This window comes from Bidens hawaiensis, unplaced genomic scaffold (genome assembly GCF_021521415.1).
Source record: "Bidens hawaiensis isolate Kalapana, Puna unplaced genomic scaffold, B.hawaiensis_p1.1 tig00031836_1, whole genome shotgun sequence".
NCBI classification, from domain to species: domain Eukaryota; kingdom Viridiplantae; phylum Streptophyta; class Magnoliopsida; order Asterales; family Asteraceae; genus Bidens; species Bidens hawaiensis.
The window spans coordinates 109993-128783 of record NW_027495391.1 but is presented as its reverse complement, the minus strand read 5'-3'; the positions used below and the strand labels follow the sequence as shown (position 1 = coordinate 128783).

At 36.4% G+C, this 18791-nt stretch overlaps 2 protein-coding genes across 4 annotated transcripts; both read right to left on the bottom strand.

Moving 5' to 3' along the window:
- Positions 1-1544: 1544 nt before the first annotated feature.
- On the bottom strand, positions 1545-5924 carry LOC143582667 (G-type lectin S-receptor-like serine/threonine-protein kinase At4g27290). 3 transcript variants are annotated; one of them, XM_077065185.1, is made up of 7 exons: positions 4274-5924; positions 3885-4059; positions 3650-3794; positions 3362-3572; positions 3031-3268; positions 2789-2942; positions 1545-2716 (listed from the first exon to the last, which is right to left on the bottom strand). In XM_077065185.1, exons 1-7 carry the CDS (start codon positions 5562-5564, stop codon positions 2423-2425), a joined length of 2508 nt encoding a protein of 835 aa, XP_076921300.1. In that variant the 5' UTR covers positions 5565-5924; the 3' UTR covers positions 1545-2422. The 3 variants fall into 3 exon arrangements, 2 of the variants coding, with proteins under 2 accessions (XP_076921300.1, XP_076921301.1); XR_013144010.1 differs by having other exon boundaries at positions 2535-2716; positions 3042-3268; XM_077065186.1 differs by having other exon boundaries at positions 2574-2942; positions 3042-3268.
- Positions 5925-12077: 6153 nt separating this feature from the next.
- On the bottom strand, positions 12078-15035 carry LOC143582663 (G-type lectin S-receptor-like serine/threonine-protein kinase At4g27290; the record flags this gene model as incomplete). The annotated part of the gene is made up of 6 exons (XM_077065183.1): positions 12078-12460; positions 12554-12704; positions 12784-13021; positions 13105-13315; positions 13385-13677; positions 13751-15035. Coding segments are annotated over 6 exons (2466 nt in total), but the record flags the coding sequence as incomplete, so codon positions are not given.
- Between the last annotated feature and the right edge of the window lie 3756 nt (positions 15036-18791).

The window sequence follows — 18791 nt, the reverse complement described above, 5'->3', positions numbered from 1 at the left end:
CATGCTATGTTATATCATATTGCCATAAAAAGATAATAAAAAGACAATATTGGTATGTTTTAATTTATACCATGTAACTTGGTTGCAGTGGTTACATATGTAGTACATGATAAATTCTCGTCAGATGTATTTAGATTTGGTGTTGGAGATAGTGAATGGTAAGAAAAAAAAGAGGATTCTCTCATGAAGATCACAGTGACAACCTATTAGGACATGTACGTTATAGTGATACAGATTGTGGGAATCAGTGTCTTATCTAAGTAACACCCTCTGTTCATAATTCATCACTATGTTTGATCTAATTCAGGCATGGAGGCTTTACAAAGATAATAAGTCCATTGAACTCATGACCGCATCTTTAAATAACTCATGTGCCGTCTATGAGGTACTACAAGCAACACATGTTGGATTATTGTGTGTGCAACATCGTGCAGAAGATAGGCCAACTATGTTTTTAGTAATAGTTCTGATGGTCGTCAGCGAGGGTGTGTTGCCTCAACCTAAGCAACCTGCTTTTTTTCACAGGAGAAAGCCATAGTGAAGTTCAATTTATGTCAACGGATGATGAGTACATGATAAGACAATTGTATGCTCAATAGCAAGCACGTGTTTGTGCCATATTTTTATATACATGTGATAGTTTCCTACTAGTTATGTCATGTTGTATAGCATGTAACTTGAAAAGTTAAATAGAGTGCCAGGCGGTTAACCAGACAAAAGTTTTATGAGTTGATGAAAGATAAAATTTACACTATACTTTCCTATAAATTTTGTTTCCCATATGGATCTACTTCTGCTTATGTATCTTTCATCTCGAGTAAAGTGTTATTTTTGTCCATGAGGTTTAGCCACTTACTCAATCTTAGTCCAAAATATTTTTTTTATATTTCAACCGTTGAGGTTTGGCGATTCTATATAAAACCTTTATGACTAATTGACGGAGGCCCAAGTATTGAAAGTGTGCCATGTTATATTTGGAGGCCCATGATCGTGCTTCCAAAGGTCGCCCACGAAAACGGGCATAACTTGGCATACAAAGCTCCGTTTCAAGCCTATGACCAGTCAAATCGAAGCTTGAGACGAGGGGCACGTTGTGGCAAACAACGTATGGCGGTTTCTCCCTTGTCCGAAACCCAAAAATGCCTCCTAAATAAAGTTAAGGGCATTTTTATGTTTTTTAGCAGCTTTTATATTTTTATATTTGGGTTTGTGTTTGGCACATAGTCTTTTTGGGCCCATTTCGAATTTGAAAGTCTATTTATATTATGCTAATGTAATGTGAGAAGTCAGACTTGAATTTTATCAATAAAGATTTTTTCTCTTCATTTTCCCGCGACGTTTGAGTGGGATTTGGGAGTTTTTGGAAGTTCATCACGGGAATTCACAGAATCAACGTGATTTGATCTTCGTTATTGTTTTTACCGCTGTATCACTAACACGATTGATTTTATTTTATATAAATGATTCTTAATTGACTAACTAGCAACACGCATATAGGCAAGTGCACCGTTTGTAAATGGCGTATAGCTAGGCACAGAAGAAGAAGAAGCAGATGTCGATCCATGAACACGGTGCGCATCATCTAATACCAAACCATTGTAGAATTTAACATAGCAATTGAATACACATATAAAGTCAGCCTAAGACGTTAGTAGACAGATCTCCAACCAAATATATTTTAAAAACTAGTTGAAAATTCAAGGTGTCAGGTGGCTTGATCTCATGGTAATACCTTCCATTCCTTACACAATAAAACACATTACACTATATGGTCATTTCCATGGCGTGTTAAATTGTAATTTACTTTACAAGGAGATACATGTTTCTGGAAACTAACACGAAATAAACATCCCATTGATCTCAAATATGTACTAAAACTCCAATAAGGATGGGAATGTCATGTAGAACACTGTACAAGAGCCTACACTGTAGTGTTTTTGTAGTGAGCCAATGGAAACATATTATGCTATTGCAACCAAGCAGTGGAATTGTGGACTGTTAATGAATCTGACGCACAACAAGCGAAATAAAATGAATTGAGACATAAGTATGTAACACAAATTTTGAGTGACAAACACATAAAAGGGGCTCGTGACTTTACCAGTTAAATGCTAAGACTGTTTGGAAAGTAATGTGAAATGCAAACCGAAGGAAATTATAGGATATATATGAAGTTAATTTGTTTTCTTTATTTCGATGATAGATTGTTAATTTGTATAGTTGCTCCTTGTTTGAATCAGATTGAGTTGCTTCAGTTGAATCATGGTTTATCAAATTCTTATGTTATGGTGAATGATATATCGACTGTAAATGTAAAACATGCACATTTTTCTTAATGACAATTTAAGTTACAACTTGAGAATACAAGTCCCATCCTAGTATAGACTTTTGTACTATAACTTGCATCTTCCATTTCACCTCATTATCTGCCATCTATTTCACTTACTGTCACTCCATTATTTGATGATGGGCGAATTGCAACAGTATTACTTTCACTACCCTGGATGAAGAAAGCAGGTTTTTTGGGAGAAGGTAGTGATCCTTCACCAGCCAACATGGAAACCACAACCGCTGTGGTAGGTCTATCTTCCGCTCGATGTTGTACACATAATAAACCAATGTGTATTGATCGCAACACTTCATGAATAGACCATGACTCACCTAATGATATGTCAGTTAGATCAAGAGACTTTCCTTCTTTGTGAAGTTTCCAAGCCTAAAACAAACCAGGTAACCAACACGGATTAGTTCTATTCATCAATGGAATGATCCTATTCTACACACTTACGTGTCCAAGAAGGTTAACATCATGGTCATGTTCATGCACAAAACCTCTATTTTTCTTTCCGCTCACAATCTCTAACACCAGAACTCCATAGCTAAAAATATCAGACTTAACCGAGAACAGACCGTTTGCTGCGTACTCCGGAGAAATGTAGCCCCTGTGTAGAAGGTATATACATAACACTGTGAAAATGATCAATAGATAGCATGTAATATAAAAGAACTGGAGGTTGAGGGGATTCTTACAAAGTTCCCACCACTTTCTTTGTATTTGCTTCGCTCTCTTGTCCATCAAACATTCTAGCCAAACCAAAGTCTGATATTTTTGGATTCATGTCATGATCGAGTAAAATATTTCCTGCTTTCAAATCCCTATGTACAACTCTAAGACGGGAATCTTGATGAAGATAAAGAAGACCTCGGGCAATCCCATGGATAATGTGGAAACGTTGTGGCCAGTTGAGTAATGACTTCCTTAAATCATCTGATGATTATGCAAAAAAGTTGATAATTATAAAAATTTGTATTCCTTCTCTACTGTATAAATTACTTCTTTGGTTTTGAAAGAGAACCATACCAAATATAAACCAGTCAAGGCTTTTGTTAGGCATGTATTCATAAACCAGCATTGTCTCCTCGCCTTGAATGCAGTATCCTAAGAGCTTCACAAGATTTCTATGCTGAAGTTTAGCAATGCATAAAACTTCATTCTTGAATTCATCAAGCCCTTGTTTAGATGACTTTGAAAGGCGTTTTACAGCAATCTCCTGTGCTTCTTCTAGTACACCCTGGATGATTTTAACATTATTAGACATACAGTTTTTTTTCACCATGGGCATTGATGTTTATCATCAAGCCTCATTACCTTGTACACCGGACCAAATCCACCTTCTCCAAGCTTGTTGTCGTCAGAGAATTTATTGGTTGCCCTAGAAATTGTTGATAAAGTAAACACCGGCAACTCGATACTTCCCTTCTTTCTGCTACTGTTATGATCTTTTTCTAGGACCCTTGCTGTTGCATGTAGAAGGTATAAATGGTTACGACAAAAATTTATTTCCAAACATCTGATTAAATGGTATTAGTTAGATCAATTTCACTTGCCTTCTCGTTCTACATCTGTTCTACTATTTCTCTTAATCCAAACGCAAATTGCTATTATCACAAACAACCCTGCTAATGTTGACAAACTTATTGTAATAATTAATCGTCTCTTTTTGGGGAATCTGGAACGAGGTCCACGGTTTCCACCAATAATGGGCGTTGACAAATTTGCTGTAACAATTACAAGTTAAGTTAAAACAAACTAAAGTCAAATTTTGTGTAATCAATGCTATGGTTATATATATATATATATTTATATATATAGTTTATAGTTTAATTGTAAAATCTAGAAAGAGAAGCTTAAAAAGCATGAATAACTACGTAATCAGATAAAACTGCTTTTGCATAAACATGTAGTGCATTATTTTTTCAAATTATTACTTACATAATAATTCTGAGGCAGCCAATCTAACATAAATATCTTGTCCATTTAATGTGTAAACTCGCATATCGATCAAATCACCAAACCATAGCAAGCATCCGACTCCACCAACAGTGTTGTTTGGATTTGTGTAGGCAGTGCATGAGCAGTTTTTCTTACAAGCAACCTTACATTCTTGAAGGCTCAGGTTGACATCGAAGACAGCATTCTGAGTGTCTGGCAATTTTAGGCTTGAAAATTTTAGAAATCCCTCTTCAGGTGCGCAATCCAAAGATCTAATTCGTCTACAACCACTACTCCAGTTATCACCACTGATTTCTCGTGGGTTTTTTAGTTCAAACCCTTTCAAGCACCCACAAGTAGAAAAGGTGACGGTATTACAGATTCCATAAGGGCCACATAGTCCATAAGTATCACATTTTTCGGATGGAAATGTGAGGTCCTGCATCCATTCATGCTTGCGCAAATCTAGATGCCAGACCTCATACTTCCCACTTGGAGTTACCATCAACCTTAACAACTCGTAGACACTCTTAAAATTTAGAACAAAATACATCTCATTTTCAGTGACAATCATATCATAGTTGAATGTATAAACTGGGTTAGTTTTATAGATTGGCTCACCAGCGAAGGCTATGCCATTATACGGCCCAATCCTTCCTTCAATAACAGACCGTTTTCTAATATGTACTTGTTGATAGTTACCCTTAGCCATTGAAAAACTTATTGTGTACTCACCTGGGGAAGGATCATCTGCACTCCTCCATGATGTCACGAACATTTCTCTTCCTGTTACGAAATTCTTCCCCAACTTCATTCCTGGTAAGTAGGTATCTCCAGGGTAATCAAAACTTTGCCATATGATAGTTGTGTTTTCACTCATAATTACCAAATTGCCTGTATCTAAGAGTTGTGCTACGGGATTGACTCGTGCACCAGATGTCGAGGAGTTGGACGACCAAATTGTGGTGCCATTTCCATTGACAAGAAACAGGATCCCTTGGCTGTCCAATTTAACTATCCCGTTGGTGTCGATAAGTGGAGTTTCTCTGTTAGCAACCCATGTAATGACTTGGGGTGTCATGTTCTTATTCTTATACCATATCCCCAGGTATCGGTTTTTGGAACTGCCAGGGCTAAAGAAGCCTAGCTCGAACGTTGAGTTCCTTGAAACAATGGTCTCACCATCAATGATGTTTTGATGCACAGCTATGGTGTCGAGTGATGCACAGGACGTTCTTAGCATGAGAAAGAACAAGGTAATAGAAGAGAGTAATATTGTAGTTTGATTCATATCAATGCACGATTCATTGAATTGTTTTTTTCGGATATCGATTATTATAGATTAATATATAAAGCCAAATATCATTGTCCAGGGAGATATATTTCTATCGTTCTCCCAGGAATGAGATTTCCGTCATATGAGTGAGTTTGAATGATCATCTTTTCTAGAAGTTGACCAAGTCAATTCCATTGACAAACGTCAGACCAAGTCAACGCCCCCTCCCAAACGTTAATTTGAAGCTCCATAATTATTTTCAAAAGTTGGCCAACGGATTCTTCCATTATCAGTCCATCTTAGATTTTTGGCCTTAGGTGATGAATTTCCGTTTGGATGATGGTGGACCCAACATTCCACCAAGCGACTATATGGATTTTCATAATTACTTCGCCACTAAACCTCAGGTTCCATTCTATATCTAAAATTTATGGATGAGTTTGGTAAAGTCCTCGTATATATGTATTCGTATCTATATCTGATTGTATTCGTACTGAAAATCAATAAAAAAACGTTTATCAATACCTGTACCGAAATGGGTATAAGTATCTGTGTTTTTTTTTTACAAAATCTCTGACGATCTTGAAACCGGTACATGTACGGGTAAAAAAACAACCTGGAATTAGTCTGGATACCTGTACGAGTACATGTACGTGACAAGTACCAAATATTGGTCGCCGATTGAAGAACCTTAATCCGGTCACTGACTTTAAGTGATATTTTTGTTCGACTCTTGGATGTTATATTAGTTAATATTGAAGAAGCGTTTGATACTTGTTCAATAATAATGCGGTTGGAGAATATTTTTTATATATTAAATATGAAGAATCTCAATTAAACCCCTACATATTTCAAACATGCAATGTATGCATGTACCGAAATTCAACAAAAACAAGTACCGATACCTGTAACAATCGAATAGGCTAAATCGATACGTGTACGAGTATGGTACAGATACGAGTACATGTGTTTGAGACAAAATGCTCACCCCTAACCTAAATTATGCCCCAACAATCCATCCATGTTGAGATATTTGATGTATATAAAAATATACATCTTTTAAGTATCAAATAATCTCTAAAAACTGCAACTTCTATCGTATAATATGGCTCAAATAACTACTTATCATGTTAAAATATATTTTCAGATACATCCAAGCCTCAAACGAAGAAACAAATGAAAATGCGAAGAAAAATCAAAGAAAACCCAAGAAAACAGCAAAACACACCCCCATGCTTCATGGAACACACCCTCATGCTTTCCTAAGCAAGAAAAGACAAAATACTTGACAGTTGGACACGGGCCGTGTTTTAGGGAACATTGGGCCGTGGTCACCTTTCAGAAAATTAAAGACAAAAGAAAATATAACAGACACCCAAAAACATGGGGCCGTGCTTCACAAAGCACGCCCCATGGTAAGTCAGCATGTACGATCTAAGAGAGCATTTAATGCGGCTGAACACTTGGACACGAGTTTCACTTATAAAACACCCACTTTATACTCATATTGAAGATCTTGTGAAGAGTTTGAAGGCTTGAAGGTCATCATCATCATCCATCACCATTAAAGAAGGAAGATTCATCCATATTTGATTAGATTGTTCTAGTTTAATCATTTGTTTGTTATCTTTATCTCCTTTGATGTTCATAACTATTCTCACCATGAGCTAAAACTCTATTTACCATCTAATTTCTATGAAGAAGCTTTATTTTACTTGATGATTATATTAAATATGTGATTTTGTTCTAGTAAAGTTCATGGTAATTTTGCAATTATCCTTTAATGCAAAATGTTTTATCACTTTAACTCAATAAATCAAGATTGATGATTAACAATCATTCATAATTCACTCATGTTCTTGGAGACTAGAAATGGTAAAAAGAATATCTTGATAATTTATCTAAGATAAAACATGGATCTTTATATTGTACTTAGAAATCATGAGATATAAGCTATGATCTATTTCTCTAGTTTTGATAATTATGAAATAACATTGTTAACACGATTGCTTAGGTTATCATGCTAGTTAAAGAAATCATATGTTAAAGGAATGTGTAATTATAATATACTTAAATCAACCAAGTAGAGGTTGTGTGACTAAACTATAGATCTAATTATAATCTATTTGATTTTAGATGGTAACCTTCATATAATTGATCTACTCATTTAGAGTTTCTCTTCTTGTTCACCTATTATATATATATATATATATATATATATATATATATATATATATATATATATATATATATATATATATATTATCCTAAAAAGTTTAAAAAATCACCCCAAAATGGTTATCTCCTTCGATTAAATTAAAATGAAGATTTATTATTAGAAATATTTGTGTCAACAAATCAATACTTGATTCTTACCAATACTATTCTACATATACGATATGTACACTTGCCTATTTTGTGTGCCGTTGTCTTAGTAGAAATCACTTTTATAAATTTAAAATACGATCTTGTGCGAAAACTAAATTCCATCAAAACAACTTTAATGACCACCGCAAACAACATCAATATTCACCTTAATTATTTGGCAAAATCGTTGTTCCACCGAACCTTTACAGTGACATCATGTTTTTCCTACCACTAGCATCGCCACATACCCTTGACCGTGTGTGATCCTTAAAAATTAAAATTAATTTCTTTTGTGGAAATTTTTATTCTTTAACCAAATGCCATATGAATGTTAAAACAATTGAACGTTTTTCACAAGTGAAATCATGAGAACAAACAAAATCAACCGATGGCTTGTTCTTGGCGAACAATAACAAACCAAAGAGATTAATTCCCATTTCTATCTATTGTTGTCACAAGACAATGGCGTTTACATCAACTAGTTGTTAAATACACGTTCCTTAATGATGATCTTAATGAAACGGTTTTCATGGAACACCTATCATGGTTTAAGAATACTTTAGGGTTAAAAAGGCTCTATATGGTTTAAAACAAGCTCCATTTCTATCTATTGTTGTTACAAGACAATGACATTTACATCAACTAGTTGTCAAATACACGTTCCTTAATGGTGATCTTAATGAAACGGTTTTCATGGAACACCTACCATGGTTTAAGAATACTTTAGGGTTAAAAAAGGCTCTATGTGGTTTAAAACAAGCTCAACGTCTTGGTTCCAACGACTTAGCGCAGATTTTCCTTTGCTAAGGTTTTGCGTGCACTCAAGCCGACACTTTCCTCTTTGTTTTTCTTAACACTGCATTCTTGAGTTTAATATAAAAGAAAAAGAAATAATATGATTGGATAGAGGAAGAAAGGAAAAGAAATTATATACTTAAAAGGAATTCTCGAGTTAAAATAAAAGAAAAGAAAGCGTTTATTACATTCTTGAGTTAGATTGGAAGGAAAAGATAGAAAAAAAACTTGTTACTATACAATTATGTCCTCATAGCAACATGGAAAAAAGAATTAAGATATGGTAAATTGGTAATATGGTAATGGGATATAAACTTTCTTTCACAATTCGACCATATTTGACAGGAAAGTTTCGAAGGAAAAAAGGCTTATTTTTTCCTTCCATTCTCTTTCTTTTCTTTTAATGAAAAAACTCAAGAATGAAAAAAGAAAAATTTTCTTATCTTTTCTTTTTCAATCTCTTAAATAAAAAACTCAAAAGAATGCAGTGTAAAGGTTTTCGCCTAAGGTGCCCTTTGTGTGTCAATAACTAATATATGAAAACCATATCACTAGATGTCTTTAACCATCATACATTCACACCACAAATCGCTTCTTTGAATTCCCCAATTAAATAATCATTTCAAGGGAATTTGCATATATAGAACTGAGTGATTTAAAGAGGTTATTAAATTTATATTATTAAAAGTAAAAAACGTGGATCTGTTTAGGTCGGATCTCTCGCCCACATGGCCACATACCAATAACGTGAGACCTGCTTTGCAAGTACGCAATGTTATGGACTGAAACCATTGCAAGGTATGGGACTTGTCCCACATCGTTGTATTGGCAACTGATGTGGGGTTTATAAGGGAAATGGGTTCCCTCACCTATCAGACTAGTCTTTTGGGTTTAGTTCTTCTGTTTGCCTTGTAACATTGGTATCAGAGCCAACCTCAGAGTGGTGGCCGTGGAGTGGTGGCCTGGAGGAAGTCAGCCGTGACCAACGTGGCCTTAACCGACAAGGACTCGGAGTGGTGGCCTGGAGTGAGCCAGCCGTGACCAACGAGGACGTTGGCCCTTAAGGAGGGTGTATTGTTATGGACTGAAACCATTGCAAGGTATGGGACTTGTCCCACATCGGTTGTACGGGCAACTGATGCGGGGTTTGTAAGGCAAATGGGTTCCTCACCTATCAAACTAGTCTTTTGGGACAAGTCTCATACCTTGTAATGGTTTCAGTCCATAACAATACACCCTCCTTAAGGGCCAACGTCCTCGTTGGTCACGGCCATGTTGGTCACGGCTGGCTCACTCCAGGCCACCACTCCGAGTACTTGTTGGTCACGGCCACGTTGGTCACGGCTTGCTTCCTCCTGGCCACCACTCCGTGGGCCACCACTTCGAGGTTGGCTCTGATACCAATGTTACAAGCCAAACAAAAGAACTCAACCCAAAAGACTAGTCTGATAAGTGAGAGAACCCATTTGCTTTATAAACCCCACATCAGTTGCCAATACAACGATGTGGGACAAGTCCCATACCTTGCAATGGTTTCAGTCCATAACATTGCGTACTTGCAAAGCAGGTCGCACGTTATTAGTATGTGGCCATGTGGGCGAGAGATCCGACCTAAACAGATCCACTTTTTTTACTTTTAAAAATATAAATTTAATGACCTCTTTAAATCACTCACTTCTATATATGCAAATTCCCTTGAAATGATGATTTAATTGGGGGAATTCAAAGAAGCGATTTGTGGTGTGAATGTATGATGGTTAAAGACATCTAGTGATATGGTTTTCACATATTAGTTATTGACACACAAAGGGCACCTTAGGCGAAAAGCTTTACATTGCATTCTTTTGAGTTTTTTATTTAAGAGATTGAAAAAAAAAATAAGAAAATTTTTCTTTTTTTCACTCTTGAATTTTTTCATTAAAAGAAAAGAAAGAGAATGGAAGGAAAAGATAAGCCTTTTTTCCTTCAAAACTTTCCTGCCAAATATGGTCGGATTGTGAAGGAAAATTTATATCCCATTACCATATTACCAATTTACCCTATCTTAATTTTTTTTTCCATGTTGCTATTAGGACATAATTGTATAATTACAAGTTTTTTTTCTATATTTTCCTTCCAATCTAACTCAAGAATGTAATAAACACTTTCTTTTCTTTTCTTTTATTTTAACTCGAGCATGCCTTTTAAGTATATAATTTCTTTTCCTTTCTTCCTCTATCCAATCATATTATTTCTTTTTCTTGTATATTAAACTCAAGAATGCAGTGTTAAGAAAAACAAAGAGGAAAGTGTCGGCTTGAGTGCACGCAAAACCTTAGCGAAAGAAAATCTGCGCTTAGTCGTTGGAACCAAGCCGTGGAGCTTGTTTTAAACCATATAGAGCCTTTTTTAACCCTAAAGTATTCTTAAACCATGGTAGGTGTTCCATGAAAACCGTTTCATTAAGATCACCATTAAGGAACGTGAATTTGACAACTAGTTGATGTAAACGCCATTGTCTTGTGACAACAATAGATAGAAATGGAACTTGTTTAAACCATATAGAGCCTTTTTAACCCTAAATTATTCTTAAATCATGGTAGGTGTTCCATGAAAACCGTTTCATTAAGATCACCATTAAGGCACGTGTATTTGACAACTAGTTGATGTAAACGCCATTGTCTTGTGACAACAATAGATAGAAATGGAGCTTGTTTTAAACCATATAGAGCCTTTTTAACCCTAAAGTATTCTTAACACGCAATCACTGTCACATTTAAGGTTGTTGCCATGACCAAGTGATTAATCAGTTCATAACAAATTCTTTGCTGTAAATAAATTCAAGATAGATGAATTAAAGTTCCTGTCAAAGTTTAATTCTTGCTAAGTGTTATGTTACACAAGACATTTTAATTCTTGCTAATGTCTATAATCTTGGGTAATTACCCGATACAAGGGTTTAGGTTGGGTTTTGGATAAGACTTTATAATCAGTTATGGAGTTGGGTTACCTAAACCCTTCTCAACGCCGACTCATTGTCATCCCTATGGTACATAATCAACAATACAAAGATGATATGGAGTTGTGATACAATGATCATTTCATACAAACATGTCTTACCGTCAGTGCACATGTTAATTGCTTCACAAATATGCATTTAAGCTGCCTAAATTCTGAATTTCATATGCTAAGATTGAGTTTGACATTGTTGTATTATTAATAATTTCTATCAAGTATTATTTAGAGAACTAAACTTTAAATTGTTTAGATTTTTGACTCTTATACTTCCGTGCTCCAAATACATCAGTTTTTACATATGCCACAAACCCCCAATAATAAACCAATAAACACCTAATGCGTAGCAAAGAAAGGCCATTTGGTAAGTATCTTCTTCCACAACAACCAGAAAATAAGATGATTTAAGACATAACAAGAAAATTGAACCTAAACCAGAAAATAAATCTGACATAAAGATGTGGTTTCTATCGAGCATAAAGTTGTGTTATCATCTCTTCATCAAATGATGACACAGACTGCACTTCCCGGTCGTTCTCTCCAGTGAAAAAAGCAGGTTGTTTAGGTTCAGGCAACACGCTTTCACTGACAAGCATTAGAACCACCGACAACATAGTTGGCCTATCATTTGCATTATGTTGCACACATAGCAGCCCAACATGTATTGACCTTAGTACTTCAGAGACATTGCACGAGCCTTTTATAGCTGCATCCATGACTTCACTGGCCCTGCCTTCTTTATAGAGTCTCCATGCCTGAATCAGACCAAACATATGGTAAGTATAGTATACCCAAAAGGTGTTATCTATATGAAAACACTAGTTTTGGTCTCTATCGGTATAACATACATGTCCAAGAAGGTTGTCATTATGATCTTTGTGAGAGAATCCTCTGTTTTTCTTACCACTCACTATTTCCAACATCAATACACCAAAGCTAAATACATCTGACTTTATAGAGAATCGCCCGTGTACCGCATACTCTGGAGAAATATATCCGCTGCAGCAAAGTAAATTGAATAAATTTGGAAAATTAATGAAAAAAACTGTTCTAATGAATTATGGTTTTAGATTCTTACTATGTCCCAACCACTTTTTTTGTCATAGCAGCAGTACCGGATCCTAAAAACTTTCTAGCAAGACCAAAGTCAGAGATTTTAGGGTTCATGCTGTCGTCCAGCAAAATATTAGCTGCCTTGAGATCTCTGTGGATAATTTGGAGACGGGAATCTTGATGTAAATATAGGATACCTCGAGCTATCCCATGTATGATATTAAGACGCTTAGGCCAGTCAAGCGTTTGACTTCTGGTTTCATCTGCGGAAGATAACCACATAATAATTTAGTGTCTGTTGTGGAATTTAAAAGTATGGGTGCATTGAGATAGAAGTGAGTCAAACCAAATAAAAGTGAGTCCAAGCTTTTGTTAGCCATGTATTCATAAATCAAAATCATTTCAGTTCCATGCACACAATATCCAAGAAGCTTCACAAGATTCCGGTGCTGAAGCTTTGCAATACAAATGACCTCATTCTTGAATTCATCAAGCCCTTGTTTGGATGTTTCTGATAGCCTCTTTATAGCAACTTCTTGGCCATTTTCCAACACACCCTGAGATATCAAGGTAATTGTTTTAAAACTAATACTACATGAATTCTTTACGGATTGAAAATAAGTTACCTTGTAAACAGGACCAAAGCCACCTTCTCCTATTTTATTATTTATGCTGAAATTATCTGTAGCCTTTGCTATTTTATTTAAGCTAAAAAACGGCAGCTCCTCCAGATCTTCAATTTGAACATCGGTATTCTTTTTATGAAGAGCATACCGCTTACCTCTAATTTTCTTCCGAGACTTTCTATTTTTTCTTATACAAGCATACGCAACCGTAAACAGAAGCACCAAAGCTGATGAAGTTGATATGGCCATGATAAGCATCCTTTTCCTTTTATAATGGGAGACCATGTTAATTTCTGTTAATGAGCCATGTATCAGACTTACTAAAAGTGAGATGCATTATTTGGTACTTTACTTCTACTAGCATACCTGATAATTCGATAGCCGCCAGCCTAACATGAAGATCTTGCCCATTTTGTGAGTACACTCGTACGTCAATCAAATCTCCAAACCATAGCAAGCATCCGATTCCACCTGCAGTCGTATTTGGATTTGCATAGGCGGTGCACGAGCAATTATCCTTGCAAGCTACCTCACATTCCTGGATACTCAAGCTGAAATAATACACGGCATTCTGTGTATCTGGCAATTTCATGCTTGAAAACTTTAGAAATCCCTCTTCAGGCCCACAATCCAAGGCTATGCTGCGTGTACATCCACTAGTCCGATTACCAGAATTTAGTTGTGCGATTTTTAATTCAAATCCTTTCAAGCACTTACAAGCAGGAAAAGTGGTTGTACTACAGCTTTCATATGGGCCACAGAGTCCATAGTTGTCACAATAATCTAATGGTGTGGTGTGATCTTGCATCCAATCGTGGTTCTGGTTATTTAGCCGTGAGACCTCAAGCTTGCCACTAGGATTCACAGTAGACTTGAATGAAATTTTGGTGAGATTAGAAGTATACCAGAAATACTTCACTTGCTGACGGACAACCATATCTAACAGTACTTTTGTGTTGAGATTGGAAGTATACTTTGGCAAGCCTGCAAACTCTACACCATCATACGGCCCGATCCTTGTTTCAATTATAGAACCTTTCTTTATGTAAAATTGTGGATATCTGCCCTCCTCCATTGAGCACGAGAGGGTATACTCGCCTGTGGAAGGATCATCTGCACTCCTCCATGATGTCAAGTACAACTCTCTTCCTGTTACGAAATTTTTCCCCAATTTCATGTCTGATATCAAGGTATCTCCAGGGTAATCAAAACTCTGCCAAATGACACTATTAGCAACCTTAATTACCAAATTACCCGTATCCAAAAGTTGTGCTACGGGATTGACCTTTGTGAAGGAAACAAAGGAGGTGGATGACCAAATGGTCTTACCAGCACCATTAAAAATAGACAGGATCCCTTGGTTGTCCAGATTGACCACGCCCAAGGTGTTCGTAAGTGGAGTTTCACGGTTTGCCACCCATATCACCCCACGAGGGGATGTGTTTTTGAACCATATCCCCAGGTATCGATGCTTCGAACTGCCTGGGCTAAAGAAACCGAGCTCAAATTTCGCATTCCCCGAAACAATGGCCTCACCATCTATGATATTTTTTTGCACAGATATGGTGTCTAATGAATTACAAATTCTGAACAATAAAACGATTGAGGTAATATGAGGGAGTAACTTTACCATCGGTTGATTCATATCAATTCACTGATATTCTTATCTAACTCACAAATTAATTCTCTATAATATAACAGTAATATGAGATAGTAACTTACTATTGTTTATTCAACTTAATTGACTTTAAATGTTCTGGTAATTTCCAGGAAGGATTTGTTGCATAAAATTCAACAATGATTTCTCTATTATTGATTAAGAAAGCTAAACTTGATTGAATTTTAAATGTTCACGTCAATTCCATGAAAGACTTCTTGCATCTTATTATCTGAAACTATTGTACTGTCCCCATCTTTGATTGATTGATTTGAGATAGTTGTTACATGAGGGCCGTCAATTTAAGTTGGAATACTTGTTACTATTGATGAATTGCGAATATTTCCTCCTCTCTTGGTCTCTTGGTCTTCTTCTTTCTCGTGTAATCGATCTTATGCTTGATTATCAAATTATTGTTCGTGACAATAATAGAATGTCACGGAAATACTTTCCGTTAAGGTCAAATGAAGGTGAGAGATTTGGATTATGGAGGTGATATTTAATAGCAAAGTTGACTCATCTTATGAATTTTCTGTAATTAGTGACATAATCTATCTGTCATTAGAGCACGCATTGAGATGAACCGATAGGTTGCAATAACTTTGTATTGATTGAAAGAGAATACATGGGAGCTCATTATAAAGAGCTAAATATTACAATCTGGACCCTCTAGAATTATAAACATAAATTACTTAGTCTAACATTCCCCCGCAAGTTCAGGCCTGTGGAAGGATCATCTGCACTCCTCCATGATGTCAAGTACAACTCTCTTCCTGTTACGAAATTTTTCCCCAATTTCATGTCTGATATCAAGGTATCTCCAGGGTAATCAAAACTCTGCCAAATGACACTATTAGCAACCTTAATTACCAAATTACCCGTATCCAAAAGTTGTGCTACGGAATTGACCTTTGTGAAGGAAACAAAGGAGGTGGATGACCAAATGGTCTTACCAGCACCATTAAAAATAGACAGGATCCCTTGGTTGCCCAGATTGACCACGCCCAAGGTGTTCGTAAGTGGAGTTTCACGGTTTGCCACCCACGAGGGGATGTGTTTTTGAACCATATCCCCAGGTATCGATGCTTCGAACTGCCTGGGCTAAAGAAACCGAGCTCAAATTTCGCATTCCCCGAAACAATGGCCTCGCCATCTATGATATTTTTTTGCACAGATATGGTGTCTAATGAATTACAAATTCTGAACAATAAAACGATTGACGTAATATGAGGGAGTAACTTTACCATCGGTAATTGATTCATATCAATTCACTGATATTCTTATTTAACTCTCAAATTAATTCCTCTATAATATAATAGTAATAATGTTAGGAACAAAGCGGCGCGCGGAAGCGAAACAACACACACATGCACAACGATAAACACGCATAAACGAAAATATAAACAACACAATAATTTAACGTGGTTCGGTCCCCTCTACGTCCACGGGCTGCAACTAGGTTTTCTTAGTTGCTCAGAACCAAGATTACAATTACATGATAGGATATATATATAATAAATAAGATTAGGGTTAAACATAATTTAGAACCAAAACCGGGCCACCTAATAAAACCGGCCCAAAGGCCTTCATAACCCAACAAATATGAGGTAGTAACTTACTATTGTTTATTCAACTTACTTGACTTTAAATGTTCTGGTAATTTCCAGGAAGGACTTGTTGCATAGAATTCAACAATGATTTCTCTATTAAGAAAGCTAAACTTGATTGAATTTTAAATGTTCACGTCAATTCCATGAAAGACTTCTTCCCTCTTATCCTCAGTTTTACATAACGATCCATAACTTGTCTTAAAACAACATATTGTCTCTCAAAATAATCAAAACATTAAACATAAACTAATAGACGCCTCGAGTCCTCCGATGCCGGCCTCTTATTCAATGCCACGTGTTCCCCTCAAGCGAGCTGCCTCATCCTACACACCTGTGTGCATACTAAAAGTCAGCTATGTTGAGTGAGTTCTAGTTAATTAAGTAACATACAATACATCCATACGCTCTCTTATATATGTACCCGAAGGTACGTATACATACATAGTTCTTTACCTTTCATCGTACGTTCATACTATCATAATTTCCTTCTTTCCTTTTATACATACACATATAACATATACTTCGTCCTAAAACATTCGCAGATATTATTAGGGTCCGTTCCCTACATTCGCGGATATTATTAGGGTCCGTTCCCTACATTCACGGATATTATTAGGGTCTGTTCCCTACATTTGCGGATATTATTAGGGTCCGTTCCCTACATTCGCGGATATTGTTGGAACCCCGGAATCAATCCTTAAACAATAACAGATCTCGGATCTGTGTGTATTCGATTAATCCTCAACTCGGATCTAGCTCATAATTACGTTTGATTATGTGTTATATGTGTATATATTATCAGTATCAGTATATTAGTAGTTGTATTGGTGAATAATATTAAGATGAAGATCAAGAGCGATTTTGGACAGAACTTCGTTAATTACTCTTCAAATTTTTTTTAACTCGTGAACAGTGTTCACGTATTAATAGAAGACGGACCTAGTTCGTTAACATCCCCTAACGAACTAGAGTCCGCTTCGTTACATATATTACAAAGTAAATAACGTAACGAATCACCTCCTGATTCGTTAAACATCCTTAACGAATCAGGGGAAACTAACTTAAGTCTTAGTTCGCTAAACAACCTTAGCGAACTAGACAATACATTAACGAACTAACTAGATAAATAATTGTTTATTACATTAAACAAAAACGACAAATACGTTAACGATAAATACAAAGACTCAAGACGCAAAACCGTGCACTAACAGACACCCCCTCGTCTTGAGCTCTTTGTCTTTGGTCTTCACTTGAAACGCTTGGACTGCCAGTCTTTGCAACTATGAATTCCGTTTTCATGACAAACACGTACAACACGCTGGAATTGCATAGCCAGGTCATAGTCTTCATTGCGCTCAAACAGAATCTAGAATCTTGTTTCTGTGCAGCACGTCATTGTCGGTCTCAAACAAATTAACCAACCACATCGGGTCGATTATCTTGATTAGCTCAGTCTTCAATCCTTTACCAAGCACAATGACGGCCTCGCCAGTATGATTGTCGTAGTACCAGCGGTCAAACGAGAGATGCATGTGTTGGTGCATCGTCTTCACTGGCACCCGCTTCATCGTCTTTGGCGGCTTTACCTTAAGAACAAGTTTCCTCCAGCCAGTCCTTGGATCAATCTCGTCAATACGTTTACGTCTCGGGACCTGGGGCTTGAAGAACTTGAAACCATGATTGACCTCGAACAGCAAGTGTTGATGAAACCACTCAGCTGTCCGGTCGCCACCACGATTGATAAATGGACGACACGCGAGGGTACGAACATCCCAACGCGGTAGTGTAAGAACGTCCATTATCGTTTCGTAGTACTGAATTCCCTTTTCCCATTTAATTATACATACTTTAAGCTCAGAATCATAAAGCCATGAGACAATATCACCATGTACCTTGGATACAATCTTGAAGGAAGTCACTTGGTTTGCTTTGACCCAAGCTGCAGCTTCTTCCTTTCGCTCTTGATCAACATACCGATATGCCTTGATAATCTTACTCACCTTTTTATAGCTGAACCACTTAGCAATATCGGCATCAGTTATGACTTCAAGTGATTTACATACGGCATTAGCAGCTTGTTTACCCTTAGAAGCCTTTACCAAATCATCCTCAGCAGCTTTAAACGTTTGCTCATCGAATA